A 27,734-nucleotide genomic window follows, 5' to 3' on the forward strand; every position below is an offset into this window, starting at 1 on the left:
TAATTGTTGATTCCCAGAGTTTGAATGTGTTTACTGAAATGCCTGTGTCTTAACTCTCATCAGACCAACGGGTTAAACCTCTGGTCTTCTTTAAAGGTCCTTATGCCAAGGGTAGAGTGTGACCATTGCACCAATAGGGCGCTTGGGCACTCTCGTCCCGACATCTGGACACGCAGTTGGGCCTGTTATTCCTATGGTGTTTGGGGTTTCTTCAAGATATGGGTCTTATTCTGGATCTTACCCCCTGAATATTTGGCGATGCAGCTTCTAGAGCTGCATCGAGGTTTGGTTCTGTCCGGTAATGTTTAGGTTTTATAGAAACCATAATGTTTCAAATGATGTAAGTTAGATAGAAGAAGCATATTATACTATATGATCACGGCCACCTTTAACTCCAGGCTAGCTGCGGTCTGGTAGGATTGGCAACGTCGCAAAGTGCTGTTTACCGCCCATAAGCTTAAGCTATAACATTGCAAACAGGTGACATCCACTCGTTTAATCGTGTATTATTCATTTAAATTTATGAATATAAATTTAAAAGTTTGAAAATAAAATATATGACATAGTAAACCAAAACAATATTGATGGAGTCAATAGTTTCATAGCCCAGTAAGCATAAGCACAGCACACGTATTCAATACACGAATGCGCATTAGCTGCCTCCAAACAAAACAGCACTACCAGACTAACCATCATAAGTGGACTTTTCATTCCATTGTAAAATTTGAAGCTCGTTCTAGTGCATGTCCGGTGACACTATGGTGCCTAGTCTTGACGACTTCGTTTCTGTTATCTTACAGTTAAATTTCACGATTTGTGCTTTACTGTTTGGTTTATAACTAGAGGATGAGTTAGTTATTGTTTATGATTTTATCGTTTTATTTTGTCAAACGGGGTTTTAAATGACTGACATCATAATAACTAAACAACCTGTAAACAAAACATGACACCTACAGTGCACCGGACAGAACTAACGATAAAATTGGCTTCAGCGTTTCCATATTTAAGGATGGGAAATCTGTTGATGGTTCGTCTCTAGTTTTATCTATGACACTACTAATAGTTTTGCTTTTCGAATGCTGGACTGTAGTTATAGGTGGCCCGTGGCCGTTGTTGAACTGAACGAAGATTATGTCGATTAAAGTAAAGAGACATAGTCAATGGTAGTCTGGGACGTTGGCGTCGTCCTGTAATCCAGCTACCTACTAGGAGGTTGTGGATATTTATAAGAATGCAATGTGGATGCTATACTCCCGGTTGTGGATTAACGTCCGCATTAGTGAGTACTGCAACTATCCGCAGTACTATCCTGATAGTTAGACCAATTCGTTGATAAATTTAATTACCCAAAAAAATTGGTTCGGATCGGATTCCACTATAAACTGTAGGTCCCTTAGTTGCCATTAGCTGTACGGGCTTTTAATTAACAGCTGTGTCTAAGGAATATGTCGGCCTTAGTCACTAAACAAGAGTAACAAGACTACAAGATCGCGCCACTCATCCTACACTCATCTCCGTTCATACTTGACTTAATACCTACTTTGTATGGTCACCATTTTAATGAAAATTATTAAAGTATAGTAATCTCTGATTTCAGGTATTATAATACTTTAATACTTTTGATTGAAATGGTGACCATACGACTCGACTTACCATATTTGCTGTTTATTAATGATACCACAAATTGCCTTTGCAATAATAAAACAATATAAATGGCAGATTATATGTTTATAAATCAACATTAATAAAACTACAAATATTTTATTACTGGTATTGGTATGCCTGGTTTCATTCTTAATCAAAGTTTCCTTCTGCAATGAATGTCGATGTCGAAGTGGGTGGGGACTGGGATGTTGGTGTTGATGTCTGTATGCGTTGTTGAATGAGGTTCTCGGTCTCGGGTTTCGTGTGATAAATACTAAGATGGCTGAATTTATTCGCGGTGGTTCGGGTGTTATCATTCAAAAAGAAAAATTACATGGATCCCCGAGCACTGGGAGTGATGAAGGCCACGACGGTGCTACGGGTGAAGATTTCGACCCATTTTTGGGAGATCAAGATGAAGGGGATGGGTCTAATAACTCGATGCTTGTTGCTCCCCCAGAAACTCAGTAAGTTATGAATTTACTGCTCCACCTATACACCTACCTATGATGCTTATTATTATTTTTAAATGTTCGTAGTTTTGCTTACTAGGACTATTGATTATGTAGCGTTCATTGATGCTTTTATGTTATTTGCTAGCCTTGATGTTTGTTATATAGGCTAGGCCTAGGTAGGACTAGTCCCAGTTTTACCTCCACTTTTTTGGGTCTTAGCCTTCAGAATCTAAGGTTTTTGAATTAACTTTTTAGTTTTGACTTGGACTGGCCCCTCATTTAACAAGGTAAAATACTGTTTGTTTTAAAAACCTACCTAGTAACTTATCTACTGTTACGTTTAGCTGCTTCTTAAGGAAATAATAAAAAAAAAAAAAAAAAAAACAGGGGTTTCCTTTACACAGAGGATACGCGTCTGGTAACCGGACGTGGATTAGGCGTCCGACAGTGAGGTCACCAGGTTGTGGGGGCCCGGAACGCCATTACCACAACGATAGGCCTACGATGTACAGCCATCGGTGTGCGTGGCTTAACTTAGTGGTTAGAGTGCTCGGCTAATGTGCAAGAGGTCCATGGTTCAAATCCCAACGGAAACTTAAACTTTTTGTCAGATTTTGCTTTGAATGCCATTCCTTCTTAAGTTAAGTTAACTTAACTGTACCGGTAACTTTACATCTTTTGTTAGAATTTTTGACATTGAAGTTATAATTTTATTTTATGAACAGAGTTTAACCTAATCAGGGGTTTGTAGGCCTATAGCTTCATCTCTTTCCTGCAAGTCAGCAGTTTAGACTTAATTTAAGGATTCCAAGATTAGCTTTAAGATTCTTATGATTCTCTTGGTAATTTATTGAACTACCTTGTACTCACTGTTGAGATCTGGCCCGACCTGATCACTCCTTTGAAAAAATAGTTGCTTACTTCCCTGATGTTTTGGATTATTTGTCTTACTTCCGTTTCAGACATCTTAAGATTGATCACAAAACCAGGATGTCTAGCAACCAGTCCTATGTCGCCAGCCTAGGCATGTGCCTGTATCGATCTATGAGTGATGTTTCCAAGATCCAGTGTAATATAACTTCTTGAAGGATCAAGAGGATCCCTGAAGAGGAAAGCTGATAAAGCATTTTCCCATCACATATGTTTTACTTTAATAAATTGTTGTCTTGTCCACCATACCATAGTTGTTGATTTATGAAAACAACACTTAATAATGTAATGGGAAAAATGGACTAACATTCAAAATGCCTACTGATGATTTGTGGTTGTTGCAGGTGGTACCACGGTCGTCTGGACCGCTACACAGCCGAGGAGAGATTGTGGGAGGCGTCCAAGATGGGCAGTTACCTAGTGAGAGAGAGTGACCGCAAGCCCGGCTCCTACGTGCTCTCCTACCTCGGCCGAACTGGCATTAACCACTTCAGGTACGACAACTTCAGACTAAGAAGCAGCCACTACGCCTACACTAGTCCAAACTTACATTACTTGGTGGTGTAATTTTAAATAGTTCAACAAAAAATCAAATATCACCCATTACCCGTGGTCTTGGATATGGCTGATTATTTTTTATTTGTTAATTTCATCAACCTAATGACCATACCAAATTGGATAATAGGTGTCATTATCTTCAATGCTTTTTTAGTCATGAATGTTTAAAATTGTTTAAATTTTGGTTTATATGTGTTAACCCGAGGCTATCGGCATCGGGGACACCATTGTAAGAACATATCATAACTTCCTTAATATAATTATGAACACAGAACATTACTTTTTGTGGCATAATGATCAGAAATGTCAGCAAGGCGTGAGAAAAAATCATCAAGTAGGCTACGTACTTCATGATGTAATGGTTTCACAACAAGTTTTGTCAAACTGAGATAAAGAAAAATAAATAATAAGTACGAAAATGTTTATGAGGCCTGTTGTACTTAAACTTCGACTTATAGGGTAAACTTTGACTTATTGAGGCTTGATAACAGGAAAATTCTAGTTATGGGTTGAGTATTACTAATCAAAAACCGTAAAAATTTGACTTATTGATGTTAAATATTTAAAACTTTTGATTCAATTAGAGTTACTTTTAACATTAATAGTGCGGTAAACATGTATAAACATGGAAGTTGCATTTATTTCAATGTTAAGCAATAGAGGGAATTTTCATAATCAGCAATCAACGTGTTAACATTGTGATTTATGGTGATTTCAAAGGGATTACACAAAACTAAAGTAAAGATACCAAGAAATTCGATATATTGAGGTGTGATTTAAATGAGGTCCTACTACGTATAAGGTTTTCTGTACCTACTAGATATTTTCTACTTATGTTTAAATCTCCATAAATTTAATTAATAATATGTTCTTATATCTATGAACCATTAGCACACTTTTTTAAACACATAGAAAATGTATCTTTCATATATGATATAAATTCTAAACTATTTGGGTATTTACATAACAATGCACATTTTTATTTTAACTTAACATAGGCCTACTTTATTAATAATGATTGTGTCAATTGTTTAGAAACGTTGATACTAGAAGAACTATTCACTGGCTTTATCTTAGTATTTCCTGTTCTGATAAGATGACATTGAATTCTCTTTGTTGGACAGGAATGTGTTTCTTATACATTTTTTTACTTTAAAAATCCCCTCAGTTATTTAATAAAGTATGACAAATAGTTTAAATCATTAGTTTGAAAAAGTTTTAGTAAATATATACTGTTTTTATAAGTTTGCCTGATTTATTTTGGCAATGTTTTACTAAAATAATTTATTTATTTTAGTATAATCCATGCCTAAACGTTCATGAAGCACAGCAATAGTTATAATATAGGAAATATTAAGTGTTTCTTTTATATTTGTGTATTACATCCCTGAGATAAGGATACTTAACACCATAGGTTGGTTAAGTTAATGTGCAGTAAGTTAGATAGGCCTATAGTAAAAATAATGATGGTTTTAAAAAATCCCCCTTAAAATTTTGTTTTAAATTCAAACACAGGGTGTTGAATTGCAGATACCGTCTGTTTACCCAAAAATAATTAATTAATTCTTATAATTTAACCTATAGGCCTACACTTTTAAAAATCAACTCATGAAGGCTTATTACTTAGTGCTTAAGAATTGGGCAGTTGTCCAGAAAATAAAATAAACTAGGTGTACAATGCAGTTGTCTGCTTGCAATATTGAGCGGAGCCAGCATATTCAATATCAATGATTTTTTTGCATTTTAAATAGAATGCCTATTTGCAGAGGTATCCAAAGTCAATCATAAGTCAGGATTAAGTGAATGAATCGTCTACTTGCAGGAACCGTATTCTATGTTTCATCTGGTTCTCATAAATTAAATGTCTACTTGCAGTATCCAATGCCAATGATATATTTGGTTCGCATAAATGGAATGCCTATTTACAGATTCTAAAGTCAATAGTACATATGGTTCACGTAGACGGATTGTTTACTTGTAGTATCCAAACCCAATGGTACATGTAAATGAATAGTCTACTTGCAGTATCCTCAATAAATCAATGGTCCATTTATTTTGTTCACATAAATAAAATGCCTAATTGCAGTATCCGAAGTCAATGGTAGGCTTAGGCCTACTTCTGCTTCACTTATATGGGATGTCTATGTGCAGTATTCAAAGTAAATGATACGTCGGGTTCAAGTCAACGAATTGTGTTATATTTGGTTCACATTAGTGGAATTCCTATTTGTAGACTGCAAATAGGAATTGAACATGTTCCAATCAGATAGATATTCAAAGTCTACATTAATTGCACGTCTTGCTCACATAAAATGCTGTAAGTTATTTACAGATTCCAAACGCAATATGGTGCATCAGCCTAATTCCGGCAACCCTTATTATTGGTTTAAGTCCTGTGGTCCGAATATTACCATTTCAGATTTATACCTTCCCATATGGTTGGTTACATGACTGTGCCAAATTTCCTGCAGATCGCTTAAGCCTGTCAGGTGGAGCCTGACCTGTATTTGTAAAACAAAGGCAGTGAGTGTAGTATAAGAGCTTCGCTTCACTCCGCTCAATAATTTCGGTACTGCAAATGAATCATGGTAGGCCTAAGCAATACCTGTATTATTAAAAGGCAATAACGATTATTATTATATTATTATTACCCATTGTATGTAGAATTTGCTTTTCTTTATTTTTTTTCAATGTCTTCTTTCTTCATTATTAAAAAAAGAATCATTTATTTGTACAGAAGACTTATTTGCATTGAACATTCATAAAACTCACCAATTCAATTACCTCAATAACTGTTTACCAGTATTATTGTTGTGAGGGATTGGGGTTAGCCTCACTTAGTATAGGCCTATAACTTAGGTCTAGTTTTATTTTAGCAGTTAAAAGTAAGAAATTGTCGTCAACCACTTTCAAAATTTCCCTATTGTGCAATAAAATTTATCAATACAACTATTTTATTGTCTAAGTTACACCATTTAGTCTTAAACCTTACCTGTAAACCACGTGGTTGTGATTTCATTTCGTAAAACGATTTTGTATTTTTAGCTACAAGAACATTTTTTACAAAGTTTCTTGCAAATCAAGGGCGGTGTGATTTTTGTTGGTATAATTATGTTGTAGTGTTTTTTTAATGACCTCGTTTTATCTTCTCCTTCTCCAAGCAACATAAACTTAGGCCTAATTAGTTAACTATTCATTGTTGTTAAAAAGAACAGAACCATTTTACAATTAAATATAAACGGCATGGAGTTTAATCGGGTCGCCGGAATTTTATCCCCCTGGAATTTTACCCCCTGGGCAAAGCTGACGTCACTATGACGTAGTAACCTGAGTGGCCAAAAGTTTGTTCGTGGCCGGAATTTTACCCCCGCGGATTTGGAAGTCTAATGAAAATAGTCAGAGCGTGATTAATTAGATTAGCGATAAAAACCGGAATTTTACCCCCTATCCATTTAACTAGCGTTTAGGCAACTGAAGATGTACGGGCCGGATTTTTACCCCCTGAATTTTACCCCCCGGAATTTTAACCCCGGAATTTTACCCCCCGGAATTTTACCCCCTGGCTGATTTTAGAAATTGAATGATTGATTATCTTATTTCAGTTTTTAATTAATTGTAAACATTTCATTATTTAGTAGCCCATCTTTATTTATTTATTTTGTAATCTCAACTAAGTAAACAGAATTCGCTGTTTTATTTTTATCATATTAACCAACAGTTGGCTTCAAAGATCGAATCCTGACACTCGAATCTCAAAATTAATATTAAAACCCTGTTCGATTAGTTAATGTTACATATAAATTAAGATAGGCTACTTATTAATAAAATGTTTACCATTAAATTAAAACTGAATGACGATAATTAATCATTCTCACTAATTTATATCTGGCCAGGGGGTAAAATTCCGGGGGGTAAAATTCCGGGGGGTAAAATTCCGGGGGTAAAATTCCGGGGGGTAAAAATCCGGGACGTACACTCTAGGTTTTTATAATTTGATGTGTTCTGATTAAATTCACAACCGTGAAAATATATGTTTAATTCCGCGTTTATCCATCGAGCTGATGTCGCGAACCTCAAAAGTTCGCGGCCGGAATTTTACCCCCTGGTTTGTGACGTCACGTTTGCCCAGGGGGTAAAATTCCAGGGGGATAAAAATCCGCTACCCCGTTTAATCACTCAATATAGAACTGATTGTTAATCATTTCGTATTACATACAATATACTATAATATGCTCTTTAGTATTATCCAATTTTTTCTTTTGTACTGTTTTTATCATGTGGTAGATTTGTTGACTAATGTTGAGGCTCTTGTTTACTTTTTAGTGTTTACTCGCAAATAATGACATGGCGACCAATTAACCCATAAGGCCCATGTTAAATTTCCAAAAGTTTGCATTCATGTAGGGAAAAGTCCTATGGTCCGATTTGTACCGTTTCAGATTTATACCTTCCCATGGTTGGTTACTATGACTGTGTTAAATTTCATGCAGATCGCTTCAGCCGTTCAGGAGGAGTATTTGTAATAAAAAAGCAGGAGTGTAGTATAAGAGCTTCGCTCGCTTCGCTCGCTCCGCTCAACAAAACACAATATAGCTACTCATTCTACCCAATATTTAGATGGTAGAAATTATAAAACTCAGATAATTTTTCTCTAAATGCCAAATGGTTGTCTGGTTTATGCAAAGTCAATTACTGGGTAAAAATCAATGAGGGTTTATTTTACGCTTTTTTTAATTATTCGTCGCTACTTCCATACTTTATATAATACTCCCATTCCAACCTAAACATGCCAACTTAGAGAAAGATTCAGTCAAACAACCCTAAAATGGCACTTGTGCCTGGGGAGGGGCTCTAGAGGGGGGTTTGAATATGGTGAAAAAAGTCTTTCCAAAAACATTGGTTTTGCCAAAGAGCTGACCAGCTAACTTGCCCTCCTTACTCCCCTGACAGTACTTTCTGTGTGCATGGCTCCACTAAGTTGAATAGCACCAGGCCTGGTTTATTGTACAGTGGTCAAGTATAAGTTTTCTTTGAGGATAGTACATCGTTTTCACCACATCTGCGAAGCCTTTTTAGAGTTGTTTGACGGTGAAAGAATGAAAGGAAGAAGAATGCTGTTACGTGAAACTTTCAATTCCAAGAACTGAAATGAAACATTACTTTGATGTACATTTTATTTTAGGACGTTTAATGTTTATTACGAAATTTCACATGAAGTGACAACATTTGTTTGTGATGCGCAGGATAACTGCGGTGTGCGGAGACTTTTACATCGGAGGTAGACAGTTTGACTCGCTGCCAGACCTGATCGGATACTACACGAGCTGCTCGGATCTGCTCAAGAGAGAGCGACTGATGCATCCTGTCGCTCCGCCTGAGCCTGTCAATGACAAGAAGCGTATAGTCGCTATCCTTCCCTACACCAAGATGCCCGACACTGACGAGCTGAGGTATGTTTAAAGCTTGAATTATGTAGAATGGGTATAATACTGTTCATTACACGGAGACGGGGACTAAGTGAAAGTGTAGAGGAAGCAAAATTGCTTAATTGTGGATGGCTATTGTAAACATACTCAGATAACACATAGGTAGGCCTTTCTATAAAACACTTGAACATTTAGTTTAGGCTGGACTAGCCTATATATTAAATTAGATAGTTGTTTTTTGTAGGAATGGGGATTAAATGAGACATTAACACAAAACAAATAGCCTATCATTTATTAAATACGGGTGTAGAAAATCGTGAAGTGGCACTTTTTATAACTACTCAACTCAAAATTTTGAGTGGTAGTTACTACTCGACTTGAGGTCAAGTATTTGGAAAAAGTCGAGTAATCGCCCACCCCTATAATCCTTGAACAGTTCAACACCTAACTTATACCCTTCTCTGTTAGGCTTTTCCAGTTTTCAAATTCTTTTTCTCTTAAGTACCTAATTTCTTAATTTTTGGGTACATATTTATATTTTAATGACAAATAATTTCTTCTGGGTGTAATTTTTTTAAATTTTCTTCATTCATTTAAAATTGTTAACCCGTCTGAGTATTTGTATGGAATTGAGTTGTTGTATATATGCTTCCCATTGTGCCTTTTTATAACAGTACCTCTATAACTGGAACCTTAGTATCTAAAATTCCTTGATATCTTGAATTTTTCATGGTCCCCTTGTAATCTTGGCAAACTACAGTGCTAAAAGTACCTTTATAAGTTAGAGGTTTTAAATATTTAACCTTGATGAGTCGAATTTTAGCCATTAAAAAATACTTAAGTTACTTTATTACTTAAATTCCTACCTGAATGAATTGTGTTGCAATTTAAAAAATAATATATAACAAAACAGCAATTCAATTATAACCCTAATCATGGAAGATGAACTGTAGGAGTGGTTGATAAAACAGAATATAAGATGTGTGTTATGCTCGATATGTATTTCCCAGTACACTTTCATACTTTTCCATTTACAGTTTCCAAAAAGGGGACATATTCTTCGTACACAATGACATGGGGGATGGTTGGCTGTGGGTAACTGCTCATCGGACGGGGGAACAGGTAAGTTTTGCGTAATATAGTGCTATTCAAGCCCCGTGCAACATTATAAATCTTTCCGTCTCAAACTAAAACTTGGTGTTTCTGAATTATAAAGATTTAATGTGTCAACTTATAGGGTACTTTTTAAAACACCCTCCACATATTATTGTTTCCTTTTATTGTCATTTGATATAATTTCTCTGATTTGTTAGGGCTTAAACTTCAATATTTTTTGTAATAAACTTTTCTCTGTTTGAACACATTAATTAAGCAATATTGAAATCAAAATATGAATTAGTCATTGGTCTATTGTTCTGAAATTTACATTAAGAGAAAAATTAAGGTTTATACACTGGCTTGAGACACAAAATAAAAATGATTATGTCCTATGTTCCGAATTGTGAATTTTATGTAGGACTAAGTAATATTAGTCTGTAATTCATTGAGTCTATTGTCTTAAAAACTTGATGTTGGATGTTGACCAGAAATTTTAACATTATCTGAGCTCACAAAACAAAATATTTACTAAATTTAATCTCAGGTTTTAACCTTACAAATATTCATTTTATAAAAAGATTTTCTTGAACACTTAACAATTGATTCAACTCCAACCTAGGTAACAGCACTGAGAATGACTCTGACAATCTGTTGTATTTTTGCACATTTTCTGTTGTGTTTACCTATGCACATTGCGTTAGGGGGGGGGGGGGGTGAATAAGAGGGGTTGTTACCTTCATTTTTGGATGTTATAGTGTTGTTATTTTTATTTCTGTGTCTAGTAGAATAGGATTAAAATTAATTTACAATTAAGTATGTAACTTAATGTTTGCTAAAGGCTCATCGGTTACTTAAGATATATTTTAGGCTTCCCACATATTCAACAAATAGCAAACTTGATTAAATAATCCCTAGTGTAGTTATTTAATGTACTTAATGGCATGTCTCCATTAAGGACATGCCCCCCCCCCCCCCACATACGGAAATCAAGATCCTTATTCCCCAAAAAATCACATTTTTCACTTAAACTATTGGTACGTTTACATGCTTGTATGTTCTAGGGCATGATCTTCAGAGATCTGGTAGATGACCTGGATGAGAACATTGACCCCAACACAGTGTTTAACTGGTTTCACCCGAATGTTACCAAGAGTGAAGCTGTGGATATGCTAGTCAAGTGTGAGTACTGACATTGTTGTATGCTACCTAGGATTGCCAACTGATAAAAAATAAATAGGCCTAATTCTATTTTCATGAAAAACACTTTGGGAGCCCCCTTAATCTCTAGTCCTTATATTGTAGTAGTATTTACTCGTCGCTGCTGTGCCAAAACTGTCATTGATTAAACATGTGAATAATCTGCTTTTTATGTGGGTCTATACCTTGAGTATTCTATTTTATTCCTTCTACAGTGATCCTAATTGCTGTAGATGCACTCAATGTAGACGTGAAAAACTAAATTTATGGATGTATGATGCTATTTTCCCCAAAGAGCTAGCTATGGATTAATGTTTTGATTTACTTGCTTACTGCTGTGGCCACTGGTCTAGATTTAGGGTTAAAAATTAATTCATCACTAAACTATAAACTTGAACAAAATTTAAGATAATTTTTAACAAAGAGTGTGATGTTGCACACAATTCTTTGTTTATTGCTTACCTGAGATTTATTCTTACCAAGGTGGTAATCCAATGAATAGTTAAAGCAAGATTAGTACCTATTCTATCCCGTTCCGGTTATCTCCGGGTCTGGGTGTTCACTAGGCTCCATCTTCTGTCCCTCCACAATTCCTCTTCCTCCACATACTGCCACTGTACTCCTCTTGCTCCCACATCTCGTCTCACCTCGTTGATCCACCTTCTTCTGGGTCTTCCTCTTGGTCTTCTTCTGTTCATGTGAAGCTCACTCATTTTTGTGGGACTCTTATAATTTTCCATTCTTCTTAAGTTGCCGAACCACCTCAATCTTGATCTCTCTACTTGTTCTATCAAACTTTCTTAAACTATTCTTCTTCTCAACTCTTCATTCCTAATTATATCCAATTTTGTTTTTCCTTTACAAGGATTCTCTTACAAACTTGATTTCTCCGCCTGAACTCTTCTCCATCCCCTCTTTGTTGCATTCCAAACTTCTGCACCATAGAACTATCGGTTTATAATAAGTTTTATACTTGTTTTATACTGGCAAATGCCCTATCTTTTTATAAGATAACCTTAAAGTTTTATACTTGGTAACTTTTGCAGTCTTAGGCATTTATCCCAGACTAGATGTCTAATCTTACTAATATTATAAATGTGAAAGTTTGTGTGTTTGTTTGTTTGTTTGTTTGAAGTTCAATCACGCATTAACTACTGGACGGATTGGGCTGAAATTTGGAATGATGATAGCTTACATTCCCCATTAACATATAGGCTTATCTCAAAAACCTTTCGGGCTCCGCCCCAGTGGCTCTGTAGTTCCCCATGTTAACCTTATGAGTATTCATATTTAAAGAGAATTAAAGAATTTAGTCAGCTGTTTCAACTAAAAACTTTAGTTCTATGATATGGAAAAGCATTAAAAAGTTACAAGATTTACCAATAGGGTGCAGCACCATATTTTTTTGCATTTATGAAAACAGCTAATTTGAACTAAGCAGCAACAAAAAACAGTGATACACAACTGAACTGAACTGTCAAAGTAGGACCTTTGACTATTAATACAACAACTAGACATTCCATCCCCATGTTAAAGTTGTAGCCAGGTTTTTAATAAAATTTGTCTTAGTTGATGTGAGCCACCTACAGATTGCGCTGATCTAAATTACTGACTTCTGCCGATTACATGATGGTTTTTACCAAGTCAAACTGATGGAATGAATTATTATGTGCTATAACAACTATTGTGACCCAGCAACTACGTCAGTAACGAAAAATAAGGTACAAAATATTCTGTATCCAATAGTCAATGGTAGGACTGTGTACTTACGTATGTTATTAATTTCATGAATAATTTGTGATATTTTATAATTCATTTTTCTCTATTGTTTAGGTGAAGTGGTAGAACATTATAGCTATGGTAGATGTGTAATACTATAGAATACTGTAAATTTAAAGAAGCAAATTTTATAAAACTGTGTCCTCCCTCATTGCAAACGCAAAGCTCGAGTATAACTTAACTGCAATAACCATTTTATACTTACACGCAAACCCCGTACGAAGGACGGGTGCTCTGCTAGTACTTTGATAAATCGCACACTTTTCCCCAGTCTAGCCGTTCCCTCTTGTGCCATTCTCCCAATATTCTACCGTATGTTTACTATTTCATTAAAGCTATTTTTCTGTTAAATTCAATATTTAAAGCAATCTGTATCCACAAATGCACACTTCTTTCATACTTTGACTGAAGGAAAAAACCCCACATCAAAAAGATAAGATAAACAACATATAAGACACTGTAAGGAAATGATTGCTAAAACACAGATACAGTATCAGTTTCCGGACCCAATCAAAACAAACTATCGCTAACTTGATTGTTGCAGCGGGTCCCGGGTCATTCTTGGTGCGACCCAGCGACAACTCGCCGGGTGATTACTCCTTGTTCTTTCACATCAACAACCAGATCCAGAGGTTTCGCATTGAGAAGAAAGGTGTGAGGTATCTGATGGGTGGTCGCACGTTTGAATGTCTCGATGCTGTCATAAACCGCTACAGAAAGGAGCAAATAGTGGAGGGACATACACTGGTGCTACCTGTCTGTAGGGTATGTACTCGTAGTTAAAAAGTGTGTAGGTTTTCTTTCACAATTTTCGTTTTGTGTATATGTTCAATTTAAATGTCATGTCAAATGAATCTGTGGTCAAAATGGATTCTGGTCAGGTTCTGTTTCCCTACTTTGAAGGTGCCTTTTTAGAGATGTTAAGTCTCAACATTTTGGTGGGTCGTTTTGTTACTATTAATACTAGTGAGTTATCAATCTGAAACATTTTGTGTGTTTAATGCGTATTTCTCTTCTTCCTTAATGTAGAACTAAGATTGGTCAGGGCTTAAAAAAAATAAATGGCCTACTTTGTGTGAAAAGTGAAATAGAAGCGTTAAAACAATAGAAAATTCATTCAAGGCATAAACTTTGGAGCTATTTTAAGGAAAGATTGCACTGTCAAGGAAGAAAATGATGCAGATAGTAAGTACGATGTATGAATGTGTGTTATCAATATTGTCACATGATTGTATATGCTTCACAGTCGCTGAATGACTCTGAGGCACCAGTCAAGTCTAAGGAAGTTCAACACGCAGAGAAAATATACGCAACATTGCGAGAGTGCCGTGAACAGTCTGGCATTAAGAAGACTAAAGGTAATAATTAATGGACACTTAAATATTGAAAAATCTTGATTCAAGGAATACGCTAATAGTATTTTTAGGACCAAAACTACTCCTACGTTTCGTAACGTAATACATATGTTAATGTTTTGGATAAAATTCCAAATAAAGTTGGTTAACACAAATTTTACAAATGCTACAAAGACTAGGAATCAATCAACCATTGATGCACAGACTTTAAGACTAACTAGGATTCAAAAGAAATTCCTTTCAATTGTAAAACCAACAATTTTGAAATTTTGGTTTACAAGCAATGTTTTTGCAATCGTGATACTAACAGGTACAATTTGATCATTATATGTGATTAATGTATGTTGGTAGAATACTGACCATTATTGTTGACTAGGATGAACTTAACTCTTACTAGTACACCTGGATATTTTAAAAGGACAAACTCTCAAAACCACACATAAAATGTACTCTCTATATTTCTCAAAAAAATGTTCAAGTTGTCAATTTTTTTCTAATATATTTGGTAGGCTTTAATTCAAAAATCTTCTAAAATATAGAGTTGTCTTAGTAATTGTAGTTACATTAATTTGTGATTTTAGGAATCAAAATGCAAGGCTACTTGTTCAAGAAAAGTGAGAAGAACAAGAAGTGGAAGAGCCTCTACTTTGTATTGATAGTTGATGAGACTGATACACATTTATGCTTCTATGACAATCCAAAGGTATTGATTATTACAAGTAATTTAATTGTTTATAGATGTATTACTTTTTCAATTATTTTATTCAGTTCAACTTAGTACACGTATCAACTGAGTAGCTCATTCCCTGTGTGGGAAATTCCCGAAAAGTACCAAGTTCCTCAATAAAGCAAAATTTTCATTTCACTTATTTTAATTTTAAAGCAAGAAGCTTAAAGTTATGAAGAACATTCATTTGCAGTTGATTACCAACTATAGGTCGGCCGGTTAGAAAGCGACCTGCGCGAAATTTTTAGCGCATGTAAGGGAGGTAACAGGGAGGGAGGGTAAGTTCCCCCTTTCCGTGTATTTGTTTAGATTTTGATCAGCTGTATAATTTAATTGCTGTTAATATTTTAGTTGCAATTTAAGGGGGTGTGTGTTCGGGAAGGGTGGGGCGGCAGCGGAGTGGGGAAAGAGCCATAGTCTGTCTCACTCCCACAGCTCGGCATCTCCCTCTCTCCCCAATGCTACGAGGAGGTCGTTTTCTAAGCGGCCGACCTATAGGATTAAGGTTGGTAGTTAAGACTGTGAGTAATTTGTAACGTGTTTTTACTGTTTCCACAGAGGACGAAGCCGAAGGGACTGATAGACCTGTCGTGTGCCAACTTGTACCAGGTGCATGACAGTGTGTTTGACCGGCCTAACTGCTTCCAGCTGGTAGAGAGAGCGTTGCCCTGTCTGGCCACTATAACCTACCTCTCCGCCAACACTTCTGACACTGCCCAGGTACTTTACACACTTCACGTACGGTATTTATTTTCTCAATCTACTCTTTTATTAGGCTCACTTAAAAATCATAACTAAGAATATTTTATGTTTTTTTAGTTTGGAAACTATGTTTAGTCTCTAAATCTCATTTATATAAATAGGATATTTTAAAATACCTTTTGTTCTGACAAATAATAATGTTTTTCCATAAAAATACTTTGGATCCGAACCTAGAGGTTCAGTTTCAAGCAGAGCGCCAAGTAAAAAAATTTTATCCTTGGTTTTTTTTTGTCTTAGGACGCTAGGCACAAGCCCGGGATTGTTTTTCACATTACTTCAGGCTAGAAATAGGGGTTGCGGCATTATCACTTAGATAAAATCCATTGGTGATTTGGCAGGATTTGAACCCGGGACCTCACGGACCGAAGTCCTGCGCACTCTAACCACTACACCAGCTCCCTCCCTATCCCCTGGGTTATGACCAGTCAATACACCACAAACTCCCAACAATTAGGTTTTTTTGCATACAAACTCACACTAAGTCACAAATGCATGTTAAAAAAATTGACCAAATTATGATATTAAAGGGAACACACTAGGTTTAGAGATGGTCATGACTGTCGTATGACAACTCAACATACACCAAAAATTCCAAAATGGAGAGGATCTTTTTAAATGAATTTGTATTCTGCTTGAAAATGAGCCTATAGGTTCGAAACTGAAATTTTATCACATAACCGGAAAGAATGCTGTACAAGGTAACTATTTTAAATCCTTTTCTTTTACTTTTGGTGAATTTGTTAGGGGTGAATGGTCCTGCTCCCAACGGAATAAACATTGTCACTGTAGATTGGTTTGAAACGTTTGGGAAAAGTTTTAAATGTAATAACTAATTCATGTTTTTGTTTTAGGACTGGATTAATGCCTTGAAACCTCTATGTGTCACTCAAATGACAAGGTCGCCCAAGGTACAGAGGTTACGAGAACTGCGTTGCCTTCAGCTCAATATAATTGACGCCCACAGGTACACATTGCTAAGTCTATTTACAGTGACATAGGTGCTAATTAAGTGTTTGGTGACTTGGTTAAGGAATTACACAACGAACATGACTGCAGTTAATTAGCTGCACTTAGTTAATTGTACATTATCCTTAAGGCCTATCAGGGTTTGTGAGTTTAGATACAAAATTTGAGAACGCTCCAAAGAAAAATTTGCACATGCTCAAATATGGTGATTTTTGGACCACAGAATTGCTTGAGATTGCTTGAGCATATCAACACGAATCAAAATTTGCCAAGCCTTTTCAACATCTACAGCGTCCTAACAGTTATTTTTTGCTAACTGGCTTCTTTTCAGGTAGATCCCGTTTTCCTCCAATTTTCAATCTACCTTAGAATTGTATTTTGGCTGGAAACTATATCATGGCATCTTAGATGAAAGGGGACTAAAAAAAGTTGCTGTGTTACTGTGATAGGCTTGCCATTTCGCATAATACTCATCATAGACATGACTTGGCATAATACTCACTTATGATGTTTCCTGTCCAATATGCCATTGCTAATAAAATGATACAGCAGTACGGCTCCTTTCGGCCACCCTGTAGTAGTAATACACAGTATAAGTAACAATTTGATCTAATGTTTAGTCATTGTGATTCTATTCTGCTCAATCAAATTATACCATAAACTTGTTGCAGGTTACCGTACAAACTAGTGCCAAACCCATTCTGTATAGTCTCCCTAAACCAAGTGAAAGTTGCAAGAACCAAAGTCAAAACTGGACCTGATCCTGTTTGGGACGAAGAGTTCATTTTAGAGTAAGTATATTGAGTGTGTTTAGTTGTTATAATTTTACAATAATTCTAATTGCAAAATTTATTTTTGAACGTATATTTCATCTATGGAAGTAAAAGAAAACAATTTCCAATCTCTATAAAAACTAGATATCCGTGATTAATATATTAGGTACTCATAAATATTGACTTTTTCTGTTTATACAGGGTGTGTTTTTTATAAACGCAACCCAAATAATTACGACTACCTTGAGAAACTGTTTAATGAACAAAGCCAACTTCTATGTTGGTATCCCTATTTTCTTTACTTCTTTGCCAATTAGTTTATGCATTGTTGCATAGATCTATGAGCTTCAGTGTCATTGAGCATTTATTGTAAATAAGGCTCAAGGTTGTATTTTTATAAACTGAAATAAAGTATGAATTGTAGCTTTATTTTTCTTTGTTTTCTACAGATCTGATTTCCTTGAATTTTTGACAATTCTCGGAAGAGTAGATTTTTTAGGTACTTATTATACATGGAAACTTAATTTTAAAGCTATATTGGCATAAAACCAATTTACTTTTAATGTAGGCGTACAATACATACACTAAAACTCAAGTGCAACAATGCATACATGATTGCCAATGAAGTAAAGAAAACATGGATACCAACATATGAGCCTGTTATGTCATTAAAAAGTGTCTTATTATATTTGTTATTTGGGTTGCGTTAAAAAAAACGCTCTGTATCATCTCAGCATATAACAGTGGAAATTGTTTGTGCAGTGACGTCCCACCTGATGTGGAATCATTTACAATCACTGTTTACAACAAAGGCAAGAGGTCCAAGGACACTGAAGTCGCTGAAGTCAGAGTTGAACTTTCCAGTCTTACCAACGGTGACGAGGTAAAAAAGTCAACAATTTAAAACTCAAACAAAGTTCAGATATGTGGCATATATTGTTTATTTTTTAGGAGAAACTCAACTTATTAGTTGATTTAGTTATTGATTTACTCTAAACTAAAAATTTGTGTGTGTTTATTATGCAATAATTAGGTTTTCTCCAACTACACACTCTGAAGTAAAATTGAATTTGATCTGCTGACGACTGACATACTATTATTTATAACTTAAATGGAAGTTGTTGTAAATAGACTACAGTTTTTGTTTAACCATTTGTAAGTTAGCCAAGCAATATTTTTGTTTTTCAGAATGAAGACTGGTACCCCCTGTCTGGAATGACGCCAATCGGAGAGTGGGGATCTCTAAGGTTAAGAACTCGGTGAGTTAAGTGTTGCTAATAAATATTAGAAGTTGATAGTCAGTCTGGCTCCCAGTCTACTTGTCACTATTGATTGTATTATTCACTTTAGATGTTACACCTAATGCATTAGACTGTGAACATTAGTATCGGTTACGGCAAGAAGTCATCTCTTGCATTTGTAAAGTTGAATTATTGAGTTAATCTTTTACTTTTTGAGGTGTGTTAACATATTTGAACGTGAATATTTTCTATTTAAAATATTCTTCCAATGAAAAGTGTTCTGCCCTTAATGTTTCGAGGACTGGTGCTACAATCTAGTAGGACACTGTGGTCTTCATCATTGTTCATATTGTTTAATTCTCAAATGGTCTCTTGTTGGCTGTCGAGCTAGTCTATAGTCACATGGCATTTTAACCTTTTAAGCCATCATCGATTCTCCAAATCACAAGATCTAATTGTTACTAGGTCAAGTAGTGAGAAAATAATAGTCAAGACATTACCCAGAGAGAAGCTGATGATGGGCTATGTTGAAGCATGTCACCACGGTATTGTTTAGTGAATGGCGGTGATGTTCCAGGTACTTGCATGACCTGATCATGCCCCAGGAAGAGTACTCGCCCATGCAGCAGCTTATACTCGACCCCACACTGGAGGCTGTCAGAGCACTGGCCGACCTCTGTCATCTGGACCGCATGCCTCTAGCTGCCTCTCTACTCAGGATATTCAGGTATTTGCGGATAGATAAGGTTTACTGAAGTTAAAATATTTGTTCTCATACCATAGCAAAAACCACTTACTTTCAATGCATTTATTCAAGAGGTTTTAAAGACAGTTTTGTAGTTGTTTTACCTTCATAGGCGTCACAACAGTTTTTCTAATTTTTTATAGAAAAATAGGCTTTATTGGCGAGCAACATTTTTATCCGTACCTTGCATGTCTCTTACTAGGAACTGATCGAATATGGGTAGCCTAGTTTGATGGTTTGAAACTGGATCCAGCTGTGGCTGGTCATTGGGCTTTACTTAAACAAAGCTACAAAGATCATCTCACTCCATTCTACACTCATCCTTCACTCATATTTGGGTTAAAATACACACATTGGTTGCGTCTCAACCTCAGTGATTGATAAAAACCCAAAAAAACTCCTTGTGTTTTAAAATGAAAACACCCATGAAGGTTTAACAACAATGGTATTTTAGTAATAAATAAGAATAATAACATAATTTACCTTTGTTTTTCCTCACTTTCCACCAGGCATGAGAGAAAAGAGGCAGATCTGCTGAAGACGTTGAATGATGCAGAAATAGAAAAAGAAGAAGAGACTTCAACGTTGTTCAGAGCTGCGTCACTAACCACCACCTTGATGGACCTCTACATGAAGTCTGTCTGTACGGACTTCTTACATTCTGCTCTGAGATCAACCATACTCAAGCTGCTGGAGGCCAAACAATCCTGTGAGGTAAATAAACTATTGCTTATTTGTCAATACTATATTCTTGTCCAAACTGAAAAAAGTTGAACCATCAGACGTAAATACGAAAATGAAAGGATTGTGGGATTATTGAATTGTATTACCTAATAAAATGGTTTTAAATACCTCCAGTCACCAGTTCAAATTAGTCGGCTATTGCGACCTAGGTTTCGGCACGAAGTTGTACCATCATCAGGCGGGCCAGTTTTGAGTCTTCAGTCCAATGGACGTCATTGGGTTAAAACAAATAACAGTTCACGACATACAGCACAAACACGTACACGAACACATATGAACTGGTGACTGAAGGTATTTAAAACCATTATATTAGTTACTAAACCAGTTCAGGGGCAATCTCACATCTTATGATGTCGGAATTGTATTATTTTATATGTAAAATAAAATACCACTGTAGTATACAAAACAATATAGGGATGTTGCAATAGCATGTTTGTTTTGAATCACAGAGAAGTAAGATACAGAAAATACAAGCTTATGGGTCAACTGTGCGCTTTTAGCTCTGGTATGTTGGAGTGGAAGTGTACTTGTACCGAGCAAGGAAGAGCCCAAACGGCGATGCCCACATAACATTTTTGTTCATCAGTTGTAGCGCACAGGATCTTCCTACTGCGTGAACGCTGCTGTACATGATTGTGAGGGGGAAGGAGATCGGAAAGGGACGACAAATATAATTTGTTCCAGACACCAGCAACTGGTGCTAGACACCACTTAGGTGTACCATTGAATGTATCCTCTGTACCTTACTGCTCTGTGTTTGAACAATGCAAACGTGGTAATGATTGTTTTTTTAAGTGGTCAAAAAAACTTGAGTGCACGAATCATACACAGGTTGTTGCAAAGTTGTAGGCCAGCCGAAGCTAAAAAATGGATATTCCAAAAAAATCTATTCTATATTTTTTTAATGGGTTACTTTTTTAATAACCCATAACCTCTTGACTCTTGGTCTCCTACCCTAGCAATAACAGTTATTTATAATAGATGGGGCATAATAACCCACTACTGCCCTCGTCTTCAGTCCTGAATTAACAAGTGACTACTATGTCGCCTCTTGACGCTCTCTTTGTGTTCCTTCGCATTACATCACATCTAAAGTATGTATTTGTTTTTAACACGTCGTGCCGCGCCGCGTCCTGTGTGTTTGTACCCTAAGAAATAATAAGCAATGTTAAAACTTCAACACTAAATGACACTTGACCTAATGTTACAGCTGAATCCCAACAAGATGGACAGTCCGGAGGATGCCTGTAACAACGCAGAGTTCCTGCTGCAAGTGTTAGACGAAGTTACCCACTCTATCTTTCTGTCTGCTGAAGCTTGCCCCAAGTAAGGAGCAATGCAAATATAGGTGTACTTATGTAATTTGAGGGATTGTAGACATTTTTAATCACGGCTAATAAAAAACCCAGTTTTTCATGATGTTTTAGGAAATCTGATTGTTCAGGTGAGAAAGCACAGAAAAAGGAACACTTGCACCCATCCAAAGATGGCACATATCAGAAAGCAGCGTAAATTAGTAAAAACTAAAAACAATAAAGCTGATTTAATTTGTTCTGAGGTTTTGGTTTGGGTAATTTTATACAGACAGGTGTTACTTATTAAATACGCATTACCTTTGGAGGAAAACTGGCTATGCTAGCCATGTTAAGATCTTCATTTCACATTTGTATATACAATTTGATTATGTTTTAGTGATTAATATGGGTTATCTAGGTATTTTAATGGTCATACACGAGTAATTTTAATCACTACACTTAAAGTAGAGCATATTACTTTATTAACAGTATTGACACGAGCAATTTAACCACAGTTAATTTTAATTAGGTGTGGTTAGTAACTATAACGGATGCAACTCATTAGTGAATAAATGAATGAACTCACACCGGTGATTAGAAAACAGTGGTAGTTTTCTTATCACCTGTGCGAGTTAATTTATCAATTATTCCCCTCCAGTATCCTGATATCTGTATTATAAATATAGTTGGATTGGAAGGAAAGTTAATCGTTCAAAACATTTTATCGGTCAGTTTTTAACCGCTCTGTATTTATTTCAAAGTTGTGTTTTGTTTTAAACGGTCCTGTAAGAAATGTAAACCTTTCATATTATGATTAATGAATAAATAATTGTGGCTATGTAATGGATTATCTTCATTCTTCACCTTCATCTTCTTGTTATGAAAATGACCATCGGAAACCAGAACAATCTATTTGTTTAAGCGTTTACTTTCCAGTTTTTCATACTTTGATGAACTGGTCCCAGTATAGTTTTATCAGTTATTATTAATTAATTATAATGGTCTTGATGAGTGTGTATGGAAATGTTTGTTTGTATAGGACAGTGAGGTACATCTGCTGCTGTCTACAGCGCTGTGTGGTCAGTAAGTGGCCTCATGAGAGATTGGTCAGGACTAGAGTTGTGTCAGGGTTCATCTTCCTCAGACTGCTGTGTCCTGCCATACTCAACCCTAGACAGTTCAACCTCATATCAGGTCAGTAGACAATGTTTACACAACGATTGCATAAAGCTAGTGTTAACGACACGAGTAGAAAAATAAGTTACGAGCCTTGGCGAGTGCCTTAAAAACTTCTATGAGTGTCGTTAACATTATTTACGTGAGTTGCGTACACTACTTTACCTACGTCAGTGTTTTAATTACTAAAAATCACTACTCATAACTTCTAAGAGAGGTTATGTTTTCGTTTATAACCTCTCATTACCACTGACAGTGATGTAAAAAAACATTGTACCAAACACTAATTGCACCACTCGGCAATTAAATTAGCCTGAACAGCTGATTAGTTGAAGTTCGGAGCATTACAATTTTACTTCTTTTCTCTCAATCCTTGAACCTCATTGGTCTGTTATCCAAGTTGTTAAGTAAAAAAAAAAATGCTGTTAAGTAAGTAAACAATGCTGTTAAGTGAATCTTTTTCAATTCTAAGAACTGAACTTAAACGGCTACTTCAAAAAACGGTCAGGTAAAAATGTTAACACGCTAAAATTGCAAAGTTGTAAATGTAAGATTGAAAAAGCAAGAGAAGGACGCCAGTTCAATCCTGAGAATAGTTAAAAACTGGACCCAGTTAGTCATGAATAAAGAACTATCTTAACTTTTTAAGTAACAAAAACTATCTTCTCATCCGTTCAATATTCATCCCTTAGTCTTACTTGCCTTCAAAGATGCACTCAGGTGTTTTGTTGTGTCTATTTTGTCAAATCTAATTTAATCTCAACCCATCTTTTAACCACTCAAACTCGATTAAACTGGCCAAATTATGAAGTGTGTGGGTGTTAAGATGTTCTATGGACTGAAGAAACTCTGTCTCAGCTTGGTTATATATAGAAAATTAATGTTGGTTTGCCGTCAGCACTAGGGTACCATTGAGCTGGGTACACCTGATTCCTGGTACCATTTTTTATGTTTTACTGAGTAAGGAGTAATAGCAATCTTTAGAAATGCCTTTCCATTCCCCCAAGATTTTAAACAATTAACACCAGGCCCTTAGATACGGATATTTTTTATTACATATGTTGACTGGTACCATGTGATGGTGGTCCAATGTAAATCGGTAATGAATGTGTTAAGTTTCTTCATTCAAAATCTGTGTTTATTTTTAATAGATAACAAACTACGGTACTGAAACTTGTATCAATCCCTTTATGTTTTTTCTACCTGAGTTAACCCATTCAAGGACGTTTTCAGTTTAAAAATTAAACAATTCTTTGTATTCAAAGCTAATTGAATTTTGTTCGTTTTTATCTTGACATTTCACATTCCAGTACGGTGGCTACAACAGCTGGGTGGTTATAGTGCTTACAAAAAAGCTACACAAATCATCTCACTCCTACCTCCACTTATGCATTCATAGCATAAAATGTGCTAGATGTGCGTCAATGCCTGAAAATAATAAATAATTATATTAAACGTACAGTAGGAAGTGAAACATGGTTTTGTGTGTAGAACCACCCCCGCCCATGGCCGCGCGGTCGCTCATCATGGTAGCCAAGTGTCTGCAGAACCTGGCCAACCTGGTAGAGTTTGGAGGTAAGGAGCCTTACATGGAGGTTGTCAACCCCTTCATCCTCAAGAACAAGGAGCGGATGGTCGTCTTCCTCGACCAACTCTCTGTGAGTACATAGACTATAGCTGTTGATCTCACACTTAGTGATTTGCTACAATGTATGAGTTATTGGCTGATCTGTCCGATAGTGGATTTTATTTTTGCTCGGACAAGAGTATCCCAGTCCCTATGTTCAGTCCGATTCTGCAGACCTCGCAGAGGATAGGATATGTGAATAATTTAATTCACTCAATACTTCATAGTTGAATAAGTTAGGAGTTAAGGATTAAAGGCCAATTGGCTGACTAGGATTATTATGTACAAGGATAGGGATCAGCTAGCTTACCTGGTAGACAGAGTCCAGATTAGCCTAGTTGCACACATAAAACACATAACACAACACAGAAAAACTTAATATTTCGTCCCAGTTAGGGACTTCATCAGAAGGGAGAAGAAAGAAAGGCAGGTAAAGTTCCAACTTTAAGTTTTCCAAGAAAGAAAACTGGCAGTTTTGGAACTTGTTAAGCCAGTTTTCTTTCTTCTCCCTTCTGATGAAGTCCCTAACTGGGACAAAATATTAAGTTTTTCTGTGTTGTGTCATGTGTTTTATGTGTGCTACCAAGGCTAGTTTGGACTATGTCTACCAGGTAAGCTAGCTGATCCCCTATCCTTGTACATAGTTAAATATCTCAGTTTTGTTGGTCGTGAAATAAGAGATGTATCCCTCAAAACAAATCAAACCCTGAAATATTACAACTTGTATTTCAACAGTGTCAGTAACTATGAATATAACTAGAAATTATATTCCCTATAATTTAGTTTAACTGTTGCCAGTTGTAGAATACTATAACCTAGCTTTAACTGAGCTACTTACAAAGTGCGGATGTGAGTTACTGATTTCTCTCAAATACACTCATTTTTTAATGATGCCTAACTAAAATTACTACTTATTGTAAGCTATCATAATAAGAGCAACAAAAACTAAGGGAGAATATGAAATTTTAGCACACGATGAGTTTGTGTTATTTCTATCGTCTGATGACCTGATGTTTACAGAACCAAGTGGAGAGGCCGGAGTCTGAGGGCGAGAGAGTTAAGGGAGATCCTGCCAGAGACCTCGGCACTCTGCACCACATCTGCGTGTCTCACCTCAAGGAACTGCAGGCTCTCAGCAAGACTCAGGCAAGTCATTACAGTTTGACTGGGACAGTGGCATCGTCCTGTAATTCAGCTACTTGGAGGTCACGAAATGTAGATATTCATAGGCATGCACTGTGGATGTGATACTCCCTGGTGTGGATTAATGTCCACACTAGTGAACACTACGGCTATCCGCAGTGCTATCCTGATAATTAGACCAATTTGTAAATTACAAGGCAAAAATGTGGTTTGGATTCGATTCCACTATAAACTGTAGATCCCTTAGTTGCCACAGGCTCTATGGGCTATTAATTAACAGCTGTGTCCAACCTGTCGACACATGTCGGCCTTAGTAACAAAACTACAAGATCGCGCCACTAATCCTACACTCATACTTGGCTTTAAATACCTACTTTTGTATGGTCGCCATTAGTAAACCATTAGTTAATCATTCGTAAACCAACGACATTAGTAAACAAACTAATTCTCATAAGAATACTATAGACAAAATTTGACTTTTTGAAGCGGTATTCCTCATGACCTAAAAAAATTTAAGATCTGTTTTGCCTATTCAGGCATTGCAAGAGATATCTTTTCCAAGAATGTTTTTCATCCAATAATAGATTCTTTAATGACGTTCAAACAAATACACAAATTCATGGAAAACTTTTAAACACTTCAATCAATCAATCAAGAAATTTATTGATTACTTCTAGTAGCTTACTAAGTAGGCTTATTATGTAAGACTGGTTCTGCCTCTGTCCGTGCTGTGACCGGTGATAATAATAGGCCTATTTTAAGTGCTTGTATGATTTTTCATGCATGTATGTCTTGTGTGTTTATTTGTTAGACAATGGTGAATTGATGAAACATTCTTGGAAATGATATTACTTGACAATCCCTGAATGTGCAAAACATGTTGTCAGTCTAACCACTGTCGAACTGATGGCGTGGAGGTATGTACCTTCTAATATTCTAGTTAAACAGTTAATTTAATTTACCACATGAACAATATTTGTTGCTCTTCCTTCAATCATATCTTGTTGTTACAACAATTATAAAGTACAATGTATTTGTTACAGACGTCGTTGAAGAAGCTGGTTACAGTGACGGAGATGCTCAGTAAGCACAAACAGAAGTACTTAGAGATGATCAGATAGTGAGAGCTCCACCCCCCGCCTTCCCCGCCAGATATGACATAGTCTCTACAGTGCCATGTGTTGGACGCCGCTCTGCTCCAATCTATATGTTTGCTAATTCAGTAAGGAAATGTGTGTACAATTTTGCACTTGTCAAGGGATTCCAATTCGGAGACATACTTTTATCTTTTCATCCACTATATGCCATTTCCCCTTAACCTCAGTATTTTCAATCGTAAGCTTCAGAAATTCTTAAGGTGCAGTTTTTGAGTGTGAGTTTTATTGGAGTAGTTTCAATAATTGACTGGTCAAATTTGTCTGTGCTCATTGGATAAATGGGACCATAAATGACTTGTCCAGACTTGAATCGTATTTGTCTCAGTTATCTGGAAAAGATTGTTTTAGGAAAAAAAGTAACATGAAATTTAGGCTGCAAACAATATCATGGATAACTAGTTTCAATATTGCCCTCAGTGGATTTAAAAACTTACAAATCAGGGAGCATCTTTAAATTCTTCATTGATGGTATTTCCTGTAAAATTAAAATATACCTTACAACTTTTCTTAGCTTTAGTTTGGATTAATCTTTATAAATAACTTTTATTCAGAATACATTATTCACTTAAGATTTTTAAAACCGAAATTTGTATGTTATCTTCATCCTAAGATAATCCCAATTATTCTGTTTGTTCCATTTTATTTGTACTATGCTAGATATTAGGTCTTGCAACTCTAAGATTTAAGCAAACTTTAACCAAGGATTACTTATTTATTTCAAAGTTATGTTTTTAGGAAAAAGCATTTAGCTTGGATTAAATAAATAAATATAGGATGGAGAGGACACAGCTAACTCACCTGATGAAAGGTTGCAGATGAGTCAAAGAACACATAAAATCACACACATAATTTACTTAATATTTCGCCTCTTTCAGAGGCTTCTTCAGAAGTAGAAGTTCTTCTACTTCTTCTAGTTCTTCTACTTCTGAAGAAGCC

General features: G+C 35.9%; 1 protein-coding gene across 2 annotated transcripts; it reads left to right on the forward strand.

Annotated features, from left to right (window-relative positions):
* The first annotated feature begins 1,844 nt into the window (after positions 1-1,844).
* Positions 1,845-27,625, forward strand: LOC129004154 (ras GTPase-activating protein 1). Of its 2 annotated transcripts, XM_054432596.1 has the most exons (20): positions 1,845-2,111; positions 3,374-3,523; positions 8,831-9,037; positions 10,051-10,135; positions 11,173-11,290; positions 13,632-13,852; positions 14,334-14,445; positions 15,024-15,145; positions 15,728-15,889; positions 16,783-16,895; positions 17,569-17,688; positions 18,433-18,553; positions 18,859-18,929; positions 19,489-19,638; positions 20,166-20,370; positions 21,611-21,726; positions 22,735-22,889; positions 24,363-24,529; positions 25,519-25,644; positions 26,685-27,625. In XM_054432596.1, the coding sequence occupies exons 1-20, from the start codon at positions 1,924-1,926 to the stop codon at positions 26,760-26,762; spliced, it is 2,787 nt and encodes a 928-aa protein (XP_054288571.1). In that variant the 5' UTR covers positions 1,845-1,923; the 3' UTR covers positions 26,763-27,625. The 2 variants fall into 2 exon arrangements, with proteins under 2 accessions (XP_054288571.1, XP_054288572.1); XM_054432597.1 differs by lacking the exon at positions 26,685-27,625 and having other exon boundaries at positions 24,363-24,527; positions 25,517-25,628.
* Positions 27,626-27,734: the final 109 nt, after the last annotated feature.

This window comes from Macrosteles quadrilineatus, unplaced genomic scaffold, assembly GCF_028750875.1.
Source record: "Macrosteles quadrilineatus isolate MER2022 unplaced genomic scaffold, UCM_ALF_1.0 Scaffold_9__3_contigs__length_116548681, whole genome shotgun sequence".
Classification (NCBI taxonomy): domain Eukaryota; kingdom Metazoa; phylum Arthropoda; class Insecta; order Hemiptera; family Cicadellidae; genus Macrosteles; species Macrosteles quadrilineatus.